The following is a 14,827-nucleotide window of genomic DNA, read 5'->3' on the forward strand; positions in this document are numbered from 1 at the left end:
ATGTTTAATATTTGTACGTGTTCAAAACAAGTAAGAATGTATAAACTAATTGTTTATTTGTTTATCTCAAAGCATTGTTATTGTAATTGAGCAATACATAATTAAAAGTACATAAATCTAGTATTTTTTTTAGTTGTAATACATTAGTAAACATTTTGAATTTTTAAACATATACAATTTTTCAAGAAATTTGAAGCTAACCCAATTTCAGCTTGTTAGAAAAATGCGTTGAGATGCAATCTTACATGTGTGAGCTTGAGTGCTTCAAATTTGGGGTAAAAAAAGAGATATATATATATATATATTTCTTGTGTTGGATAAAGACTTGTTGAAACCCAATTAAGAACCAATCATAAGTTTTAAAGCCGAGAAAGGCTGAGTCGGACTAGGTCGAGTTGAGCCGAACTAGGTGGTATTGAGTTAAGTAGGTTGAGAAATTTAGGTGGGATATACGATGGTAATTGAGTGAACATGAAATGAAAACAATTTAAAACATTCATTTATTGATTTTCTATTTTAAGTGTTTTTTAAATAGCTAAAAACAACAATTTTGGCCTTTTAAAAACAAGGCAAACAAAAAGTGAAATTAGGTATGTTTAAAGGGTGCAAAGTGAAATCTACAAACAAAAACATAAAAACAGCAAACATAAATGTTACAAAACAGAGAGTAAAAAATTAGGTATGGTTAAAGGGTGCAAAGTGAAATTAACCATTTTGTTTTTTCATAATACTCCACTCCCCACTCAGGCGCGCGTGGAATTATCAATCGGACGGCCCGCCTTTCCTTGTACTTTATCACGTGGGGTAATAAAAAGTGCAGAGAATTTCCCAATTTTCCCCTGTTCTTTCTTCTCTCGTGCCGGCTCATTTTTTCACAACTCCCCATTGAAAACCTCTTCTTCATTCTTCTTCATCAACCAAAAGCTCAGGTATATTCCATTTTCATTAATTTTTATAATTCTTTCTTCTCTTTTGTGCCTCATTTACTTATCGAATTCTGTTATTCATGCAGCCTTTTAGTTTCACTTTGATTTTTAATTTCACTGATGATCTTTTTTTTTTTGTTTGGGTTTTGCACAAGGGTTGGAGGACATGCAATGGGATGGTTTTGTTTAGTGTCATTCTTTTAGCTTAGATCTTAGCTTTTCATTTTATGGGATTTTTTAGGCATTTCTGGAAATCCCCTTTGCTAGTTAACAAATTTGAGTAGCTATGTATTGATCCGTTTGCTTTGTTGGGATAATGCTGTTATGGATTTCGTCATATTTTTCGTCCAATTCGTTTATTTCGGGACTCTTTTTGTCCCCACTTTAGTTGCATGGAGTTTTTTTTTTTTTTTAAAAATAAACTTTTCTTTTTTTGGATTTAATTTTGGTTTTGCATGTTTGCCTGTGTTTCTTTATACGCTGCTTGACACTTCTGTTGAATTTTTTTTTTTATTGAAATCTATTTTGGGCTGAGGTTTGGTTTTGCATTCCGCATTTTTATAGTCTGATTTTACACTTATGTGGTTTGGCTTTCAGTATGGGGAGAACTAAGGGCACACTTGAAACCTTCATTTGTAAAGCTGGCTCAATTTTGAACTGTTAGGAATAAAGGGCATTTGTATTCATTTATGTACATATTGATTACTACATTTACACGATAAAGTATTCGTATGGACATAAATCAGTAGAAACTAGAAGTGCAGTAAATAGTTGACATTCTGCCTTATTATTATTTAGGACTACATATGCTCTCTTTGCCGAAAGCTTCTCTTTCTTACAAATCACAGTATATAATCTGCTTGATGTATCCCTTTTTACCATTCTTCTGGAATTCTGAGTTGGATTGCTTGTAAGACCTATAGGCTTGGTTTGCTGAATTATTTATTTTGCCTTCTGCATTGGACTGCTTTGTATCCATAATTTCCAAGCAATTCATTCCTTTTGGAGAGCCGTGCATTTGTTAGGTTATGCTGAAATAACATTAATGATTATATGCTGGTCAGGAGAGGAGTATGTAACTGAAATGTCAGATCATGTATGGGACAATCAAGTGCAACCTAATTAAAGATTCAGTGCTTTAATCCCTGTGACGAAAAGGTAATGGCAGTTTCCAAAATATGTGGATTCATAGTCTGGAAATTAAATAATTACGTCAAAGAGAAAATAATTCCTCCCTATGTCGTCAACTGCTTTTGTGTTGTCAAAGTAGGTTTTGATCTAAATCTGTGGTTCAATTCTTGTGCTCAATCAGATTTTGTGGAATAATTTTCGTTGACTTGTATTTTTGAGGAAATCATCTTGATAGAAATTCTTGTGTTTGAGGAATTTTATTAACAATAGCTTCTCTTGTCTGGGAGAGATGAGGCCTATTGCTACAACTGCTGACAACTGGACATTGAAGATCTCCTATTATAGAGTTTTAATTGTTAAAAAAAATAAATGGGATATTCATATTTGCGAGTGAAGTTACCAGTGTGCAACACCTAAAACAGAATTAGGACTTTTAAAGGATATATTGGTGCATCTCTTAATTGCTTCAGTATATTGATTGTTTAAATTTTGGGAAAGCTAATTTTGCCTGTGGAAATTTTTAGAACAAATAAAAACACAGATTAAACATATTTTTGTTTTTGGAGTTATCATTCTTTTGGCTAAAAACCTATATTGGATACATTATTGAACACATGAGTGCTTTGCGTTCAGTTTGTACTTGTTTGCGAATTGCGGCATAGGTGATAATGCTAATTATTGTCAGTTGGCAAATTCAAAGTAGCTTCAAGTTTGTCTGCATTCTGACCTGACTATGCTAGTGGAGACAACTGTAATTGATATGGCTACTGCTAAAAGGTCGTAGTTGTCTTTTCCATATTGACTTGAATAGCAAATTTGCAAATATGGTACAACTTCTCAAAGTAACGCGCGTGGAATTAAGACATAGTCTGGCCTACCCAATCAAATATGAAAAACCACTAGTTGAACAGTTGTCCAGGCTGCATGGCCCCTAAAACTGGCTTGGATGAAAACTGTTCAATTTATTGCCACCTAGGAAAAAAATGGGCAGTTAGCTAAGCCATTGAACGGGACTAGTTTAAGGCCACAGTGCAATTGATAGCAACTCTTCAAATGTGGTTAGTTTACTTCGTTAAATGACGGCCCAAATTGGAATGCAAATAATTACCATTTCGTTATAGTTTCTCATTGAAAATTACGTCATGAAGTGGTGGCCAAATGTGGTGCATGGTGGTGATGCCATCAGGAATGGCAACGCAGCTGGGGGATACTTGTAGACAATGATTTCTTAAAGTTGAGGAGGATCCTTTTTTATTGATTTGCTTGAATGAAATTCTTGTTTTGCTGAAAGTTTCATTACATCCCTTTTAAAAAGTGTAAGTTAGGAGCAAGTAGAGATTCATTTTTTATTTTTATTTATTTTTAACTTACTCAGACCCGGTTGGCATACAAAATGCTGCATCTGAATATTCCCTTGACAATGTGGCTTGGACCTCCCACAATAGCCTGCTAAGTTATCAATTCAAACTCCAATTAATTCTAGTTGCTAGTTGATGATGATGCTAGTGCTGTAAATAACATATCCTCACTAAGAAATGCTCTAGAGCTTATATTATCGGCGATTTCTATAGCTTTTTCTGCAACCATCTAATGAACTTTGCATCCACGAATGCTCGAGTAAATTCTCAAATAGTGGTATTTTTCAAAAAGACTTCTCAAATAGTGAGGGCTCTGAAATAACGCATTCACTGAATACATCTTTTAAACAACGCATTTAGTGAATGTGTTTTTTAGGGAAAAAATGCCTAGCCAAATAAAAGAGCGCATTCTGTGAATGCGTTGTTTGAGGAAACAATGCATTTACTGAGTGCTTTTTTGACCCTTTGGGAAGAAGTTTAAAGAACACCACCTTTTCGGAAGTGATTTTAGAAAACCCTACTTTTTGGGAATTTACTTGCGAATGCTCAATTGAACATGTTATAGGACAAAACATTTATATTGTTACCATATTATGTGAAGTGGCTCAATGGGGCAGGGGAGTCCTCTTATTCATTGTGCCCTCAGGGAGGGGGGAGTACTCGTGGGAAAGTGGCCCCATTGCCATCCCTAGATGCCACAGTGCCACCCCTCCTTATCTTACAATTCTTTGAAAATTTGACATAGTTTAGGGATTGTATAGTAATTTAATTTTCATTCAAGGCTTAATGTGCTTATTTTGTCCCCAATGATATTTATTTATATTTGCGGATTGAAACCAAAAGTTTAGAACAGTTTTTACTCAATTCCTTCAATAATCTTTGTTTAGCTGATGGATTTCAAATTCTTTTCTCAAATTTTTTTGAAGTTTCCCAAAGAAAGTGATCTGTTTAATGAGGCTTTGAAATCGACAGTCATTTAAAATTCCTTTTTGAAATCAAATCCATTTAAACACCTTAGGTTATTCCGTGAAATATAGTATACTATCTTTCTCGGTATGATTTCCTTGAGTTTTATCATACTTTATTCCGAATGGTTCAAAATATAGACTTTGATTGATTCACTTAAGGTTATTTTCTAATTTCGATACCTACTCATCACAAGGGCTTGGTCCTAAAATATAGTGTCAAAATTGGTTCAACCATCTTGTCACGATACAGGTGTTGTGATGGTTACTGGATGTCTTTTGTAGAAATTTCATGTTTCTCCTGCTGTTATGGACATTTAAATGCATACACTTATGTAGTTGCATGCAAATCCTCTGCATATTTCAGGGTAACAAACTAGTCTAAGAGAATTTTAAGTATGAATTTGGGTGATGCGATGACATTTCCTTGTTAAAGATCACATCCCTCTAGCATTTTAATCTTCTTAAGTATCACAAGAAGCAATATTTTTACTTTTAATCCCCTCAAATTATTTTTCTCTCCGTCTTTTAGTGTGGCACCAATCAGTTTATAGTGGTGTTGTGGGTAGATATCTAAGTTAAGCAATATCCAAAAGGATATGATGCTCTGAAAGAAAGGGAATGAGGAAGATTCCTGTTTGCAATCAGCGAAGTCTATTGGCTGCAAATTGGATGGTTGTAATAGTATTAGAGGCAACGAAAAAGACGAGGAAAACTTTGATTCTTAATCATTGCACAAATGTTTAAAAAGAAAAAGGGAGGTAATCCTCTGCATAATAGGACGACATCTAAATTATTTAATTTCCACAAAGGGAAATTCCTATCTTGAATAGTCTTTTCAAAGAGTTGCAATTTAATGTTCACAAGGGCTTGGGTCCAGGTGCTACATACTCAGTATCTTCTTCCCTTTTTAGAAACTGGGTAAAAGTTATGCCTTATTATCAATTTTCAACTCTTCTGTCTCCCTTATCACAAATCTTCCTGTTTTTTTTAAATAGTATGATAGAAAATGGACATTACCAGGGCTTTATAGTTTCAGTTACAAAACTAACCTACTCACAAGTACTGTGGCACATCTCAGGGCTGTAAGAGTTTTTTTAGCTGCTAATTTTATGTGCTGATTATAGGATGCAGATAATAAATACCTTATGGTGTCCCCCCCCCCTCTGGGGGGTCAGACATTAAAAAAGTAAGGGTTTACTTCTTAAAAGTGAAAAAATTCTTTATCTCCGAAGCTCTGGCTCAATAAAACCAGATGTAGCCAATTTATTGGGGCATAAACTTGTAAGTCCAACTAAAATTTGCTTATTAGAAATTTGAGAGTATTGACTGCATATGGCTGCTCATGAATGCAGCTTTTCAGCTGGATTTAGCTACAAAGAAGCTAAAATATGCATTACTCTGGCTGTTGTCTACAGTGAAGCATACGGACATTACTCTATAATCTTACCATCAGGCGAGTATTAAGCCAAAATATGCTTTACTACAGATGCAGCCCAGTGGTGAAGCTTGTGCATAAGTTACTGAATCAGCCTACAGCAAATGCCGCCTAAGAAGTAAAATAAATCTATATCAGCATCAAATTGGTCTTTCCAAATTTAGGTTTCTTATCTTCAATTATTTTTCAAATCTTCCTGGCATTTGTCTTCACCATTTGTATTTTTGACGATAATTAAACTAAAATGTGTTCTATGTGCAAGATGCATAGCAGGAGTTCAATAGTTTAGTTTTGAAATGCATTAGCATCACTTTTATGATCAGAAATAGGGATAAGTCTTTTGCATTTCCCACAGCCTCATGCATATGCAGATAGAATGATTCTGTTCTTTTCAGTGAAATTGATGCATGTTTTCTCCTGCAGCATGGTGCCTGAGGTTTGTATAGCTTTGTGGATAATGATGTACCTGTGGAGAAGTATGCAAGCTGAATGATTATTGCGATTCTTTCTCTTGACAGGTTCTTTTGAATTCTGAATTGTTGATCGATATGCATCTTCTGTATCTTACACTTGTTCTAGTTTATAGGTTAGCTGTCCCCAAGTGCATGGTTTTCTTTTGTATGCTATTATCCATTTGTTTATTCTTTTTAAGGGGGTCAGGGAAGTATGTTTTCATTGACGTGAAGTTGAAAGAGTCTTTTCTGACTTTTTCATCTCTAATTGGGCATAGATGTGACAATTGGCATCATTGAGCTTTCCATTTTGGAAATAAGAACGTGAATTGCTGTTGAGTAAGGCTGTGTGGGATCCACTACCAAGCCTTACCAAATACTTGATTGAAGTATATTTAGAAAGGCTGATAGATAAGAACTGAGGTAATGGGATCTCAAGGGGGTGTTGGTAAGAGTACTGTTGGTGGAACTCAAATCCATGAGCCCAAGTCAAGCTCATTGGCAAGGCAAGGATCTTTATACAGTCTAACTCTTGATGAGGTTCAGCACCACTTAGGGGATTTGGGGAAACCATTAAGCAGCATGAACCTTGATGAGCTTCTTAAGACTGTCTGGACTGCTGAGGCTAACCAAGGAACTGGAGGTGTTGATTATGGGGTACATCAGCATGGCCAGCTACCTTTGGCTTTAAATCGCCAATCAAGCCTTACATTGTCTAGGGATCTGAGCAAGAAGACTGTGGATGAGGTCTGGCAAGATATTCAACAAGGACAGAAACACAATTATGAGAGGAAAGCTCAGGAAAGACAAATTACTCTTGGTGAAATAACACTGGAGGATTTCTTGGTTAAGGCAGGAGTGGTTGCTGAACCAACTCCATCAAAGAATTCTGGTTCAAGTTTAGGGGTTGATGCTGTTGTACTTCAACAACAGAATGTTCCACCACAATCTCAGTGGACACATTATCAGATCCCTTCAATTCATCAGTCACCACCACCTCAGCAGCAGCAGCAGCAGAACATTATGCCTGTTTTTATGCCTGGCCATCCAGTTCAACCGCAGCTTACAATTGGTTCAAATCCTATGATGGATTCTGCATATCCTGAAACTCAAATGACCATGTCCCCCTCCACTTTGATGGGCACTCTCTCTGATACACAAACACCAGGAAGGAGGAGGGTTGGTTCTGGTGATGTGATACAAAAGACTGTTGAAAGGAGACAGAAGAGGATGATCAAGAACCGGGAATCTGCAGCACGTTCACGAGCAAGAAAACAGGTGATGTTTAAACCTATTCAAATGTGTAATTCTCTAAGTTGAAAATATTCGATGGCTATAGTATGATTCTGTTCATGGACAGGCATATACACATGAGCTGGAGAACAAGGTTACACGCCTTGAAGAGGAGAATGAAAGGCTTAAGAGGCAGAGGGTATGGTTTATAGTACTAAATACAACTTATTGATGTTCTGTAGTCTGATTTTCAATCCTTGCTGCCTTCGGGTGGAGAATCTTATATGATAATTTCGGACAGAAATTATTTTTACCGATTTCACTCTTTAAATACATCATGGTCTAATCAGTTTCTGCGAGATATTGGCTCATAATGTCTAAATTCTTGTTGATGCATGAATTGGGGAGTTTTTGGAAATTGTACGGGTAATTCTGTGTTTGGGAAATGGAAACAAATTGAGCAGCACCAAAGCTTTTTAGGCCAAGCACCGTGTGAATTGTGATAGATGTTTTGTAGACTTAGTACTTGCACTAAATCACACTATTATAGGAAATTATTGCAGGAATGGAGATCAAATAAAATTAGAATAGAAAACAAAAGAAAACTGCTTAGAATCTGAGATGAAGAACAGAATTAGGAAACTCTAGGAATCATTCCTAGGAACCTTTAGGCATTACACAACCTGAAGAAGATAATGTGTCTGCTGATTTTATTAATGCATTACAGTCTTTGTATAGCCCTGAATCAAATCCTATTACAAGGATTTGCTACTTAACTAGAATATGAACAAGGCTATTCCTAATTAGAAAGGATTCCTTATTCACTCAAGAATGAAAACTCAAAAACTACTTGCCAAAACCAAAAATTTCTGTGACAAGCTAAATTATTAGAATGCACCTAACAACTTTTGTTCAGAAGATCTGAGGATTCTTTAAATTAATTGTGTACTTGAATGGAAAGTAAGAATCCTTTTTAAGACTCAACCCAACTCCCAAAGAATGCTTTGTATCTTTGGATTAAGCAAAATTCTGGAAATCCTTGAATCTTGGATTTCCTTGACTCATTTGTTGGCTGCATCCCAAATATCTAAAACTCTTAGAGTGCAATAGCTGGTAGAAATCATTTTTTGTTCTTTGGAGTGGCTATTAGTACTACGTCCCCTTCCTCTATACACACACACACGCGCGTGCGCGCAAAAATATTGTATGTAAGAACTCTTGAACTCTCCCATGTTTTGTGCTATGTTGATAGCTGGGTAGAATATGCAACTTCTAAGTGGATCCTTTGATTTGTGTAAGAATCTCTTTGTTCCAAGTTCGCAGCATCTTCGAGAAATGTCATTCTACCCTGCCATTATATGGATTTGCTTGAAAAGGTATATGTTAAAAGGTAAAGGCACTTAAACAAATTGGTAGGTTTACTATGATCTACTTTCGTGTTGGTTTGGTGCTGTCTTTGGTTAGGTTTTTCTAATGTTGGCATTTTTTTAACCATTTCTTCTGTATTCTAATTTGGACATATTCCCCCCGTCCCATTGTTAATGTTATAGTTTCACTTTTTCACTATCCCAAAATTTGAGTCACAATTGAATCAAACCAGTTTCATTAACTAATTTCCATTTACACCCTTCAATTAGTAATGACAGGATTCTTCAAATTACACTAAGCAATTGTATTGGTCCACCATGGCACATCATCTCAGTCATCTATTACTGTGACATCTGTGGGTTGCAGAAATTGTTCATTGTAGAAAGGACATCCCATCAGCAAGTCCATATGTTCAACTAAGGGCAAGACCGGAAGAAACTGAAAACTTGAGCCCCACTAGCTACAGTACATAAAAAGTGCAGTTCCCAAAAAAGTCCCAATTTTTGGGACAGAGGGAGTAGTATTTAGTAATGGATTGATTTGGCTGATCTAGTGACAGAGATACGTACGACTCAAATATCTTTTATTGAGATTAAGGTACAGGATTAATTTTAGGTGTTAATAATCTAGAGTTGCTTCAACAATGTTCCTTCATAGCTACTATGAAAATGAACCTTGGATTGCGAGTGATTTCTTGAGAAATTATAATTGCTCTGATGCTTTTTGTTTGGTGTTGGATGATGGCCTCTATTTGAGGTTTTGCAAACCTTGACCCTTTCGATGAAGGTTGGGATCTCACTTCTCCTAGTGTAGTCATTTTAACTGAGTTAGTTTTTGTGCCAACTGTTTTATTTTACTGCTTACTACTTAACTGAATACAGCATTACCGGAGCAATCTGAGAAGCTTAGTGTCATACACCTATTTAGTAAATTTGTTGGTAACATTTTAAGTGCGGTATGGCTTGTAGCACCTACCTCCAACAGAGTGCAAGTTATACATTTTATTCATAGAATCTCTTTTACTTAGATGTGAACTGAGTTATTGATGGAGGTTATGCTTTATAACACGTGTCTTGCATATGCATTTGGATATATTGATCATATATGCTGCTTTGTCCTTTTTCTTATTTATGCTTCTTTATGATACGTTTTCTTTCAGTTGTTATTATGAACCTAAAAGGTTAGTTGCATTTCATAACTGTCCAACTTAATGTGGCTATGCACTTTAAGGCCCAGTGGGGCATTGGCGTATGTCCTAGATGTGCTTACTATGGCTTTCCATTAAACCGTGTTGTAGTGGAGGCAGTATTATTGAACTCAGACTGGAGCTGCCAGTTTGACTGATTGAACCAGGAACCTGCTGGGTCTCCTGTCCGAGTTAATACTAAAACTCAGTGGGGGAAAAGACCCAGTCAAATTCGTGGTTGAACTGGGAACCAATAAAAAAATTGGGTTTCTGTCCCCCTTTGTAATTTTTTTTTTCTTGCTGAAGTTTTGTTTTTTTTTTTCTTGGCCTGATTCCATTGTCCGCACATTGCCAGACACCGGTGCTTGTCATCATCTCCACCTTCTCCAAGTCTGACTCCATCTCAAAAGCCACTCATGCTAGTTCAAGCCTTAAAAACTCTAAGATGAACTAAGAGAAAGAGAAATAAATAAATAAATAAAAGAGGAGAAGACAATAAACAAGAGAGAGAGGGTTTCACACCTCTGTGTGTTTGTGCATGTGTGTGTGATTTTGATGAAATAAAGAAACTACAAGGAAGAAGGTACGATGTCAGCGTGCAGAGAAATAGACGCTGACCGCTTACAAAGATTTAGGTTTCATTATTTAGTAGTAACTTTTGATGTTCCTTACAATCTTACTCTTCTATTTTGATCCCTAATGTTTTGAGAAACTGTAAATAGAGCCATAAACATTTTCCAAGTTACATTTCTGGCCTTAATTTCTTCAATTTTTTTACTGAATCCTTTGTATTATTTATAAAGTCACCAATGAGGGTAATTTTCTGTATTTTTTTTGTTTTACATATAAAAATATATATGATGTTGCAACATCTTCCTTTTCTCCGGTTATTTGACCTTGGTCTAACTGGTTGAACCCGTTGATACCTGACCTCGTGACCCTTGCCTGAGCTTGGCCAAGCTGCTGCCTAGTCTGAGTTTCAGTCTGAGTTCATTTTTTATTTGTGATATTCATTAATAGATGTAGATATGATTATTTTGTTCTGCTTCTTTGGCCCTTGTGTTGCATATGCTGTGCACAACAAATAGCAAATCGAGTGAATTGCTTATGCGCCACTCCTAATCTAATTATAAATTGTTGATTTAGCCATAGAAGGCTCAAAAGTTTCCATGTCTGGAAGTAATGATGTGGGGATTTAACATTTAATTTAAGGGCAAATTATCCAATTGGCCCTTTAACTCTTTGTCTAAGTAAAAATAAGCCCCTCATCTATTTTTTGCTGACTTTAAGCCCTCGAACTTGTAAAATTGGACACCCGTGACCCTTTTAGCCAGTTTCTCCGGTTTTGCAACCGGAAAGTGAATTCACACGAATGCCAGTATGCTTTTAAGAAGGGCATTTTTGTCCGCATATTCTAAGCAAAAAAGGAATAACTCCTCTCTCCTCTCTCCTCATTGACTTCTTCACCGATGTTGTCTCCCTCTCCTCTCCTCTCTCCCGCAACCTCTCCCTCTCCCTCCTATTCATCTCCTCCCCCATGGAAAAACCTAACCCCATTCTCTTCTCCCAAAATCAAATGCCCAGACAAGACACTCATGGAAAAAACCGGCAAGACACAATCAATCACAGCACACTTCATCAACTTCACCTCTTCAAAATCTGCCTCCAATTTGATAGCAAAAACCCAAATCTTCGAATTCGAAACAGAATACATGTTGAAAAAATTACTCCCACCCGCCAATTTCACCGAAACGCCATGAGAAACCGCGAAAACAATGCCATACTTGTTATCATCGAACCTCAAATCCCTATGGTTAGATCGAACCTTGAGCTTCACAAACGCCTTCCGGGTAGGATGAAAAATAAAGAAGCGGAAGAGAACAGCTGTGCTGCCGAGGAAAGGTGAGGAGGTGATGAAAATAGAACGAGGGTTAGGGTTAGAGAGGAGGTGGAGGAAGGCAGCGGAGGAGGTGGGAGAAGGGACGAGAGTGGAGGGAGAAGGGAAGGAAGAGAGGGGAGAGAGAAGGGTAAAGAGACAAAGAGGTGTCGGAATGGTGAAGGGCGAGGGAGTTGGAATTGGAATTGAAGAGGAAAGAGGTGATGTGGGGAGGTAGAGAATACTGGGCAAGCGAGTTTTGAATCTTTTGACAAAAATGCCCTTCTTAAAAGCATACTGGCATTCGTGTGAATTCACTTTTCGGTTGCAAAACCGGAGAAACTGGCTAAAAGGGTCACGGGTGTCCAATTTTACAAGTTCGAGGGCTTAAAGTCAGCAAAAAATAGATAAGGGGCTTATTTTTACTTAGACAAAGAGTTCAAGGGTCAATTGGATAATTTGCCCTTAATTTAATGATGTTGGCCATTGACATATAGAAATCAATGAGATTGGACCCTTTTATGTACAGGATAATTTTATTGCTACAATTGCTAGCTAGTCATATTCACTTCGAAGGAAATTAGGCCACTACTATAAAAGTCCTGTGTTGAAGTCTCAAGTAATAATATCCACTGGAGACCTATGAAAAAGTAATAGCTTTTGTTATTTTTATGGTAGGTAGTATGACTACTTAGAAGTGGTATTTGAGTTCGTGAAGGCCCTAAATCATTCAAACATTTTTCTTCATCTTGAGATTGGAACTAGAGTTGGAATGTACATGACCAAAATTGAACATACTTCAATCATTTTCTGACAACAGGTCAATGTTTTCCAAAAGTCAATCCATTACTATTATTTCCTGTCATAATTGCTCTCAAGTTGTTTTGTATATTGTATTGTAAAATTTGCTGGTGGAATTAATTGATATGGTATGGCATTAGATACCTTTGCAATGATATGCCTAACCTGGACATTGAAGTTGAAAGTTTGTATTGGACTTTGTGGTTTTTGTGAATTTATTTACGCATAGAAGTATGATGCTTGTTACCTTGAATAGAGGCAGCAATAGGCTCATCAGAGTGGAGTGCACTTTGGAGAATGAAAGCTAATGCATAGCATAGCATAGTGTCGACAATTTTGATTAGGTAACAGTTAATGCACAGTATTAGCATACCGGCATACGTACTTGGTTGAGCAAATTACAAGTGGAGTGCTGTGCATAGTTTCTTGCGTTTTGTATGCTTAGCCTCACTAGACACATCAGAATGAGAGTCAACTTGTAACAAGTAGCTTCTACATCAGATTTTATTTCGTGGGTGGAATTGAAATCAATGTGAATTTGAATTCTGGGCAATGCTGTTACTATTGCTGCTGCTGCAGCGGCAGTTGACAAGATTACCGGAATCTTGCTAATGTAGATTATCATCAGCCTACTCACGATTCTGTGGTTGAGATTTGGTCGCTTACAAGATGAGTTGCAATTATTTACAACTTTCTCTTTGGGTGTTATAACTTTATAATCTTACTGATATATTTGCAGGAGATGGAGAAAGCATTAACAACTGTGCCACCACCAGAGCCGAAGTATCAGCTGCGAAGAACAAGTTCAGGCCCTGTTTGACACCAATACATCATCATACAGATATTTGTTATGCCATAGAGATTTTGCTTGCAAGGTGTTGTTCATACCATCCTATGCAAATGCTGGCCTTTGGAACCGTCAGTGCTTTTTTACCCCTTTCTTTTTTTTTTTTGTACATTTTGTAGTTTTTAACCTGGAGAAATTTGTTCCTTTTTGGATGATTACATGGAAATATATGACCTTGTAGTTTGGTTACTTGCACCCTTTTCGTATTTTAATAGTTTATGTTTCCTATTCACTAATTGCATTGCCATTTATGTTATCCTATAAGAACTATGTTTGGTTATGCAAGCATATGCTGCCAAATCTTGAACTGTGTTTGAAGACCAAAAACAAAAACATTCCGGTTAAGCAATGTCACGGGCCTTCTTGTTAACAATTCTGCTGGTTTTAACTTTCATAAGACACTATAGGAGGAAAAATGGTTGCTAGTGTCTGATTTCTTCATGAACGCCCCAAACTTGGAGGCGTTGCTGGGTCAAAAGGCAAGCGTTCGAGGTGTTTCGAAGAGCATAACAACGGGGTGCGGATAGACTGACCCAAATTCGGATGGATGTTATAGAGCCAGCTATGAAAAGGTGTAATCTAGTATTGTAGTTTTAGGTTATTGATCCAGTTTAGCTTGAGAATTGCACAATAAAAGTGGACAGCCAGGGCTGTTGGGAAAGAAGAGGGAAAAGGAGCCGTTTACGCTCATGGGCAAACACACTAGCAAATCAGTTCCAGAAACCGACATTAATTACCAATGAGGGGTAAAATAGGTAATTGGTGGCAACGTAGCAACTTCGTGGCACCGGCCTTTTTGGGCCAAGGATAGCTAGCAGCACTTTCGACGGGTGCAAGACAGCACATGCATTTTCACGTATGGACAACTGAAGGCGCCCGACTTACTACTGGCCTGGAAACGCTTTAATCATCTTAAATTGGTGATGTTGTGAGGTGGGAATCACGCCTTCCAAGTATTCATCATTCGAGTGTTTTTCTGAAGTAAAGTTCTCTTTCTAGCATTTTCTTCTCTTTATGATCTACAGAGACTACAATTAAATTATTGATTAGGCCAATTAACATAAATTTTGATGTACATAATCAGTGAGATTAGTTGGGCTAAAACAACTTGTAGTAAAGCATCTTTTTTTTTTAGTATAAATGGGAGGACTCGAACTTGTCCGATACTGCTCAAATTTGGAGATCACTATGCCAGTGTATTTGCTACGAGTGCGTGATTGAGATGAGTTCACAAAAGGATATTTCT

General features: G+C 36.9%; 1 protein-coding gene across 3 annotated transcripts; it reads left to right on the forward strand.

Annotated features, from left to right (window-relative positions):
• The first annotated feature begins 775 nt into the window (after positions 1 to 775).
• On the forward strand, positions 776 to 13,770 carry LOC113697398 (ABSCISIC ACID-INSENSITIVE 5-like protein 2). 3 transcript variants are annotated; one of them, XM_027216997.2, is made up of 6 exons: positions 785 to 929; positions 1,991 to 2,084; positions 6,242 to 6,336; positions 6,549 to 7,548; positions 7,631 to 7,702; positions 13,474 to 13,770. In XM_027216997.2, exons 4-6 carry the CDS (start codon positions 6,697 to 6,699, stop codon positions 13,552 to 13,554), a joined length of 1,005 nt encoding a protein of 334 aa, XP_027072798.1. In that variant the 5' UTR covers positions 785 to 929; positions 1,991 to 2,084; positions 6,242 to 6,336; positions 6,549 to 6,696; the 3' UTR covers positions 13,555 to 13,770. The 3 variants fall into 3 exon arrangements, with proteins under 3 accessions (XP_027072799.1, XP_027072798.1, XP_071911861.1); XM_027216998.2 differs by lacking the exon at positions 1,991 to 2,084 and having other exon boundaries at positions 776 to 929; XM_072055760.1 differs by lacking the exons at positions 785 to 929; positions 1,991 to 2,084 and adding an exon at positions 5,882 to 5,936.
• Positions 13,771 to 14,827: the final 1,057 nt, after the last annotated feature.

Source organism: Coffea arabica, chromosome 6e, assembly GCF_036785885.1.
Source record: "Coffea arabica cultivar ET-39 chromosome 6e, Coffea Arabica ET-39 HiFi, whole genome shotgun sequence".
NCBI classification, from domain to species: domain Eukaryota; kingdom Viridiplantae; phylum Streptophyta; class Magnoliopsida; order Gentianales; family Rubiaceae; genus Coffea; species Coffea arabica.

Coding starts and splice junctions, on each gene's coding strand:
- LOC113697398 (XM_027216998.2), top strand. CDS start 6,697: ATGGGATCTCAAGGGGGTGTTGGTAAGAGTACTGTTGGTGGAACTCAA. Junction 7,549..7,630: donor GTTCACGAGCAAGAAAACAG/GTGATGTTTAAA, acceptor GTTCATGGACAG/GCATATACACATGAGCTGGA. Junction 7,703..13,473: donor AAAGGCTTAAGAGGCAGAGG/GTATGGTTTATA, acceptor ATATATTTGCAG/GAGATGGAGAAAGCATTAAC.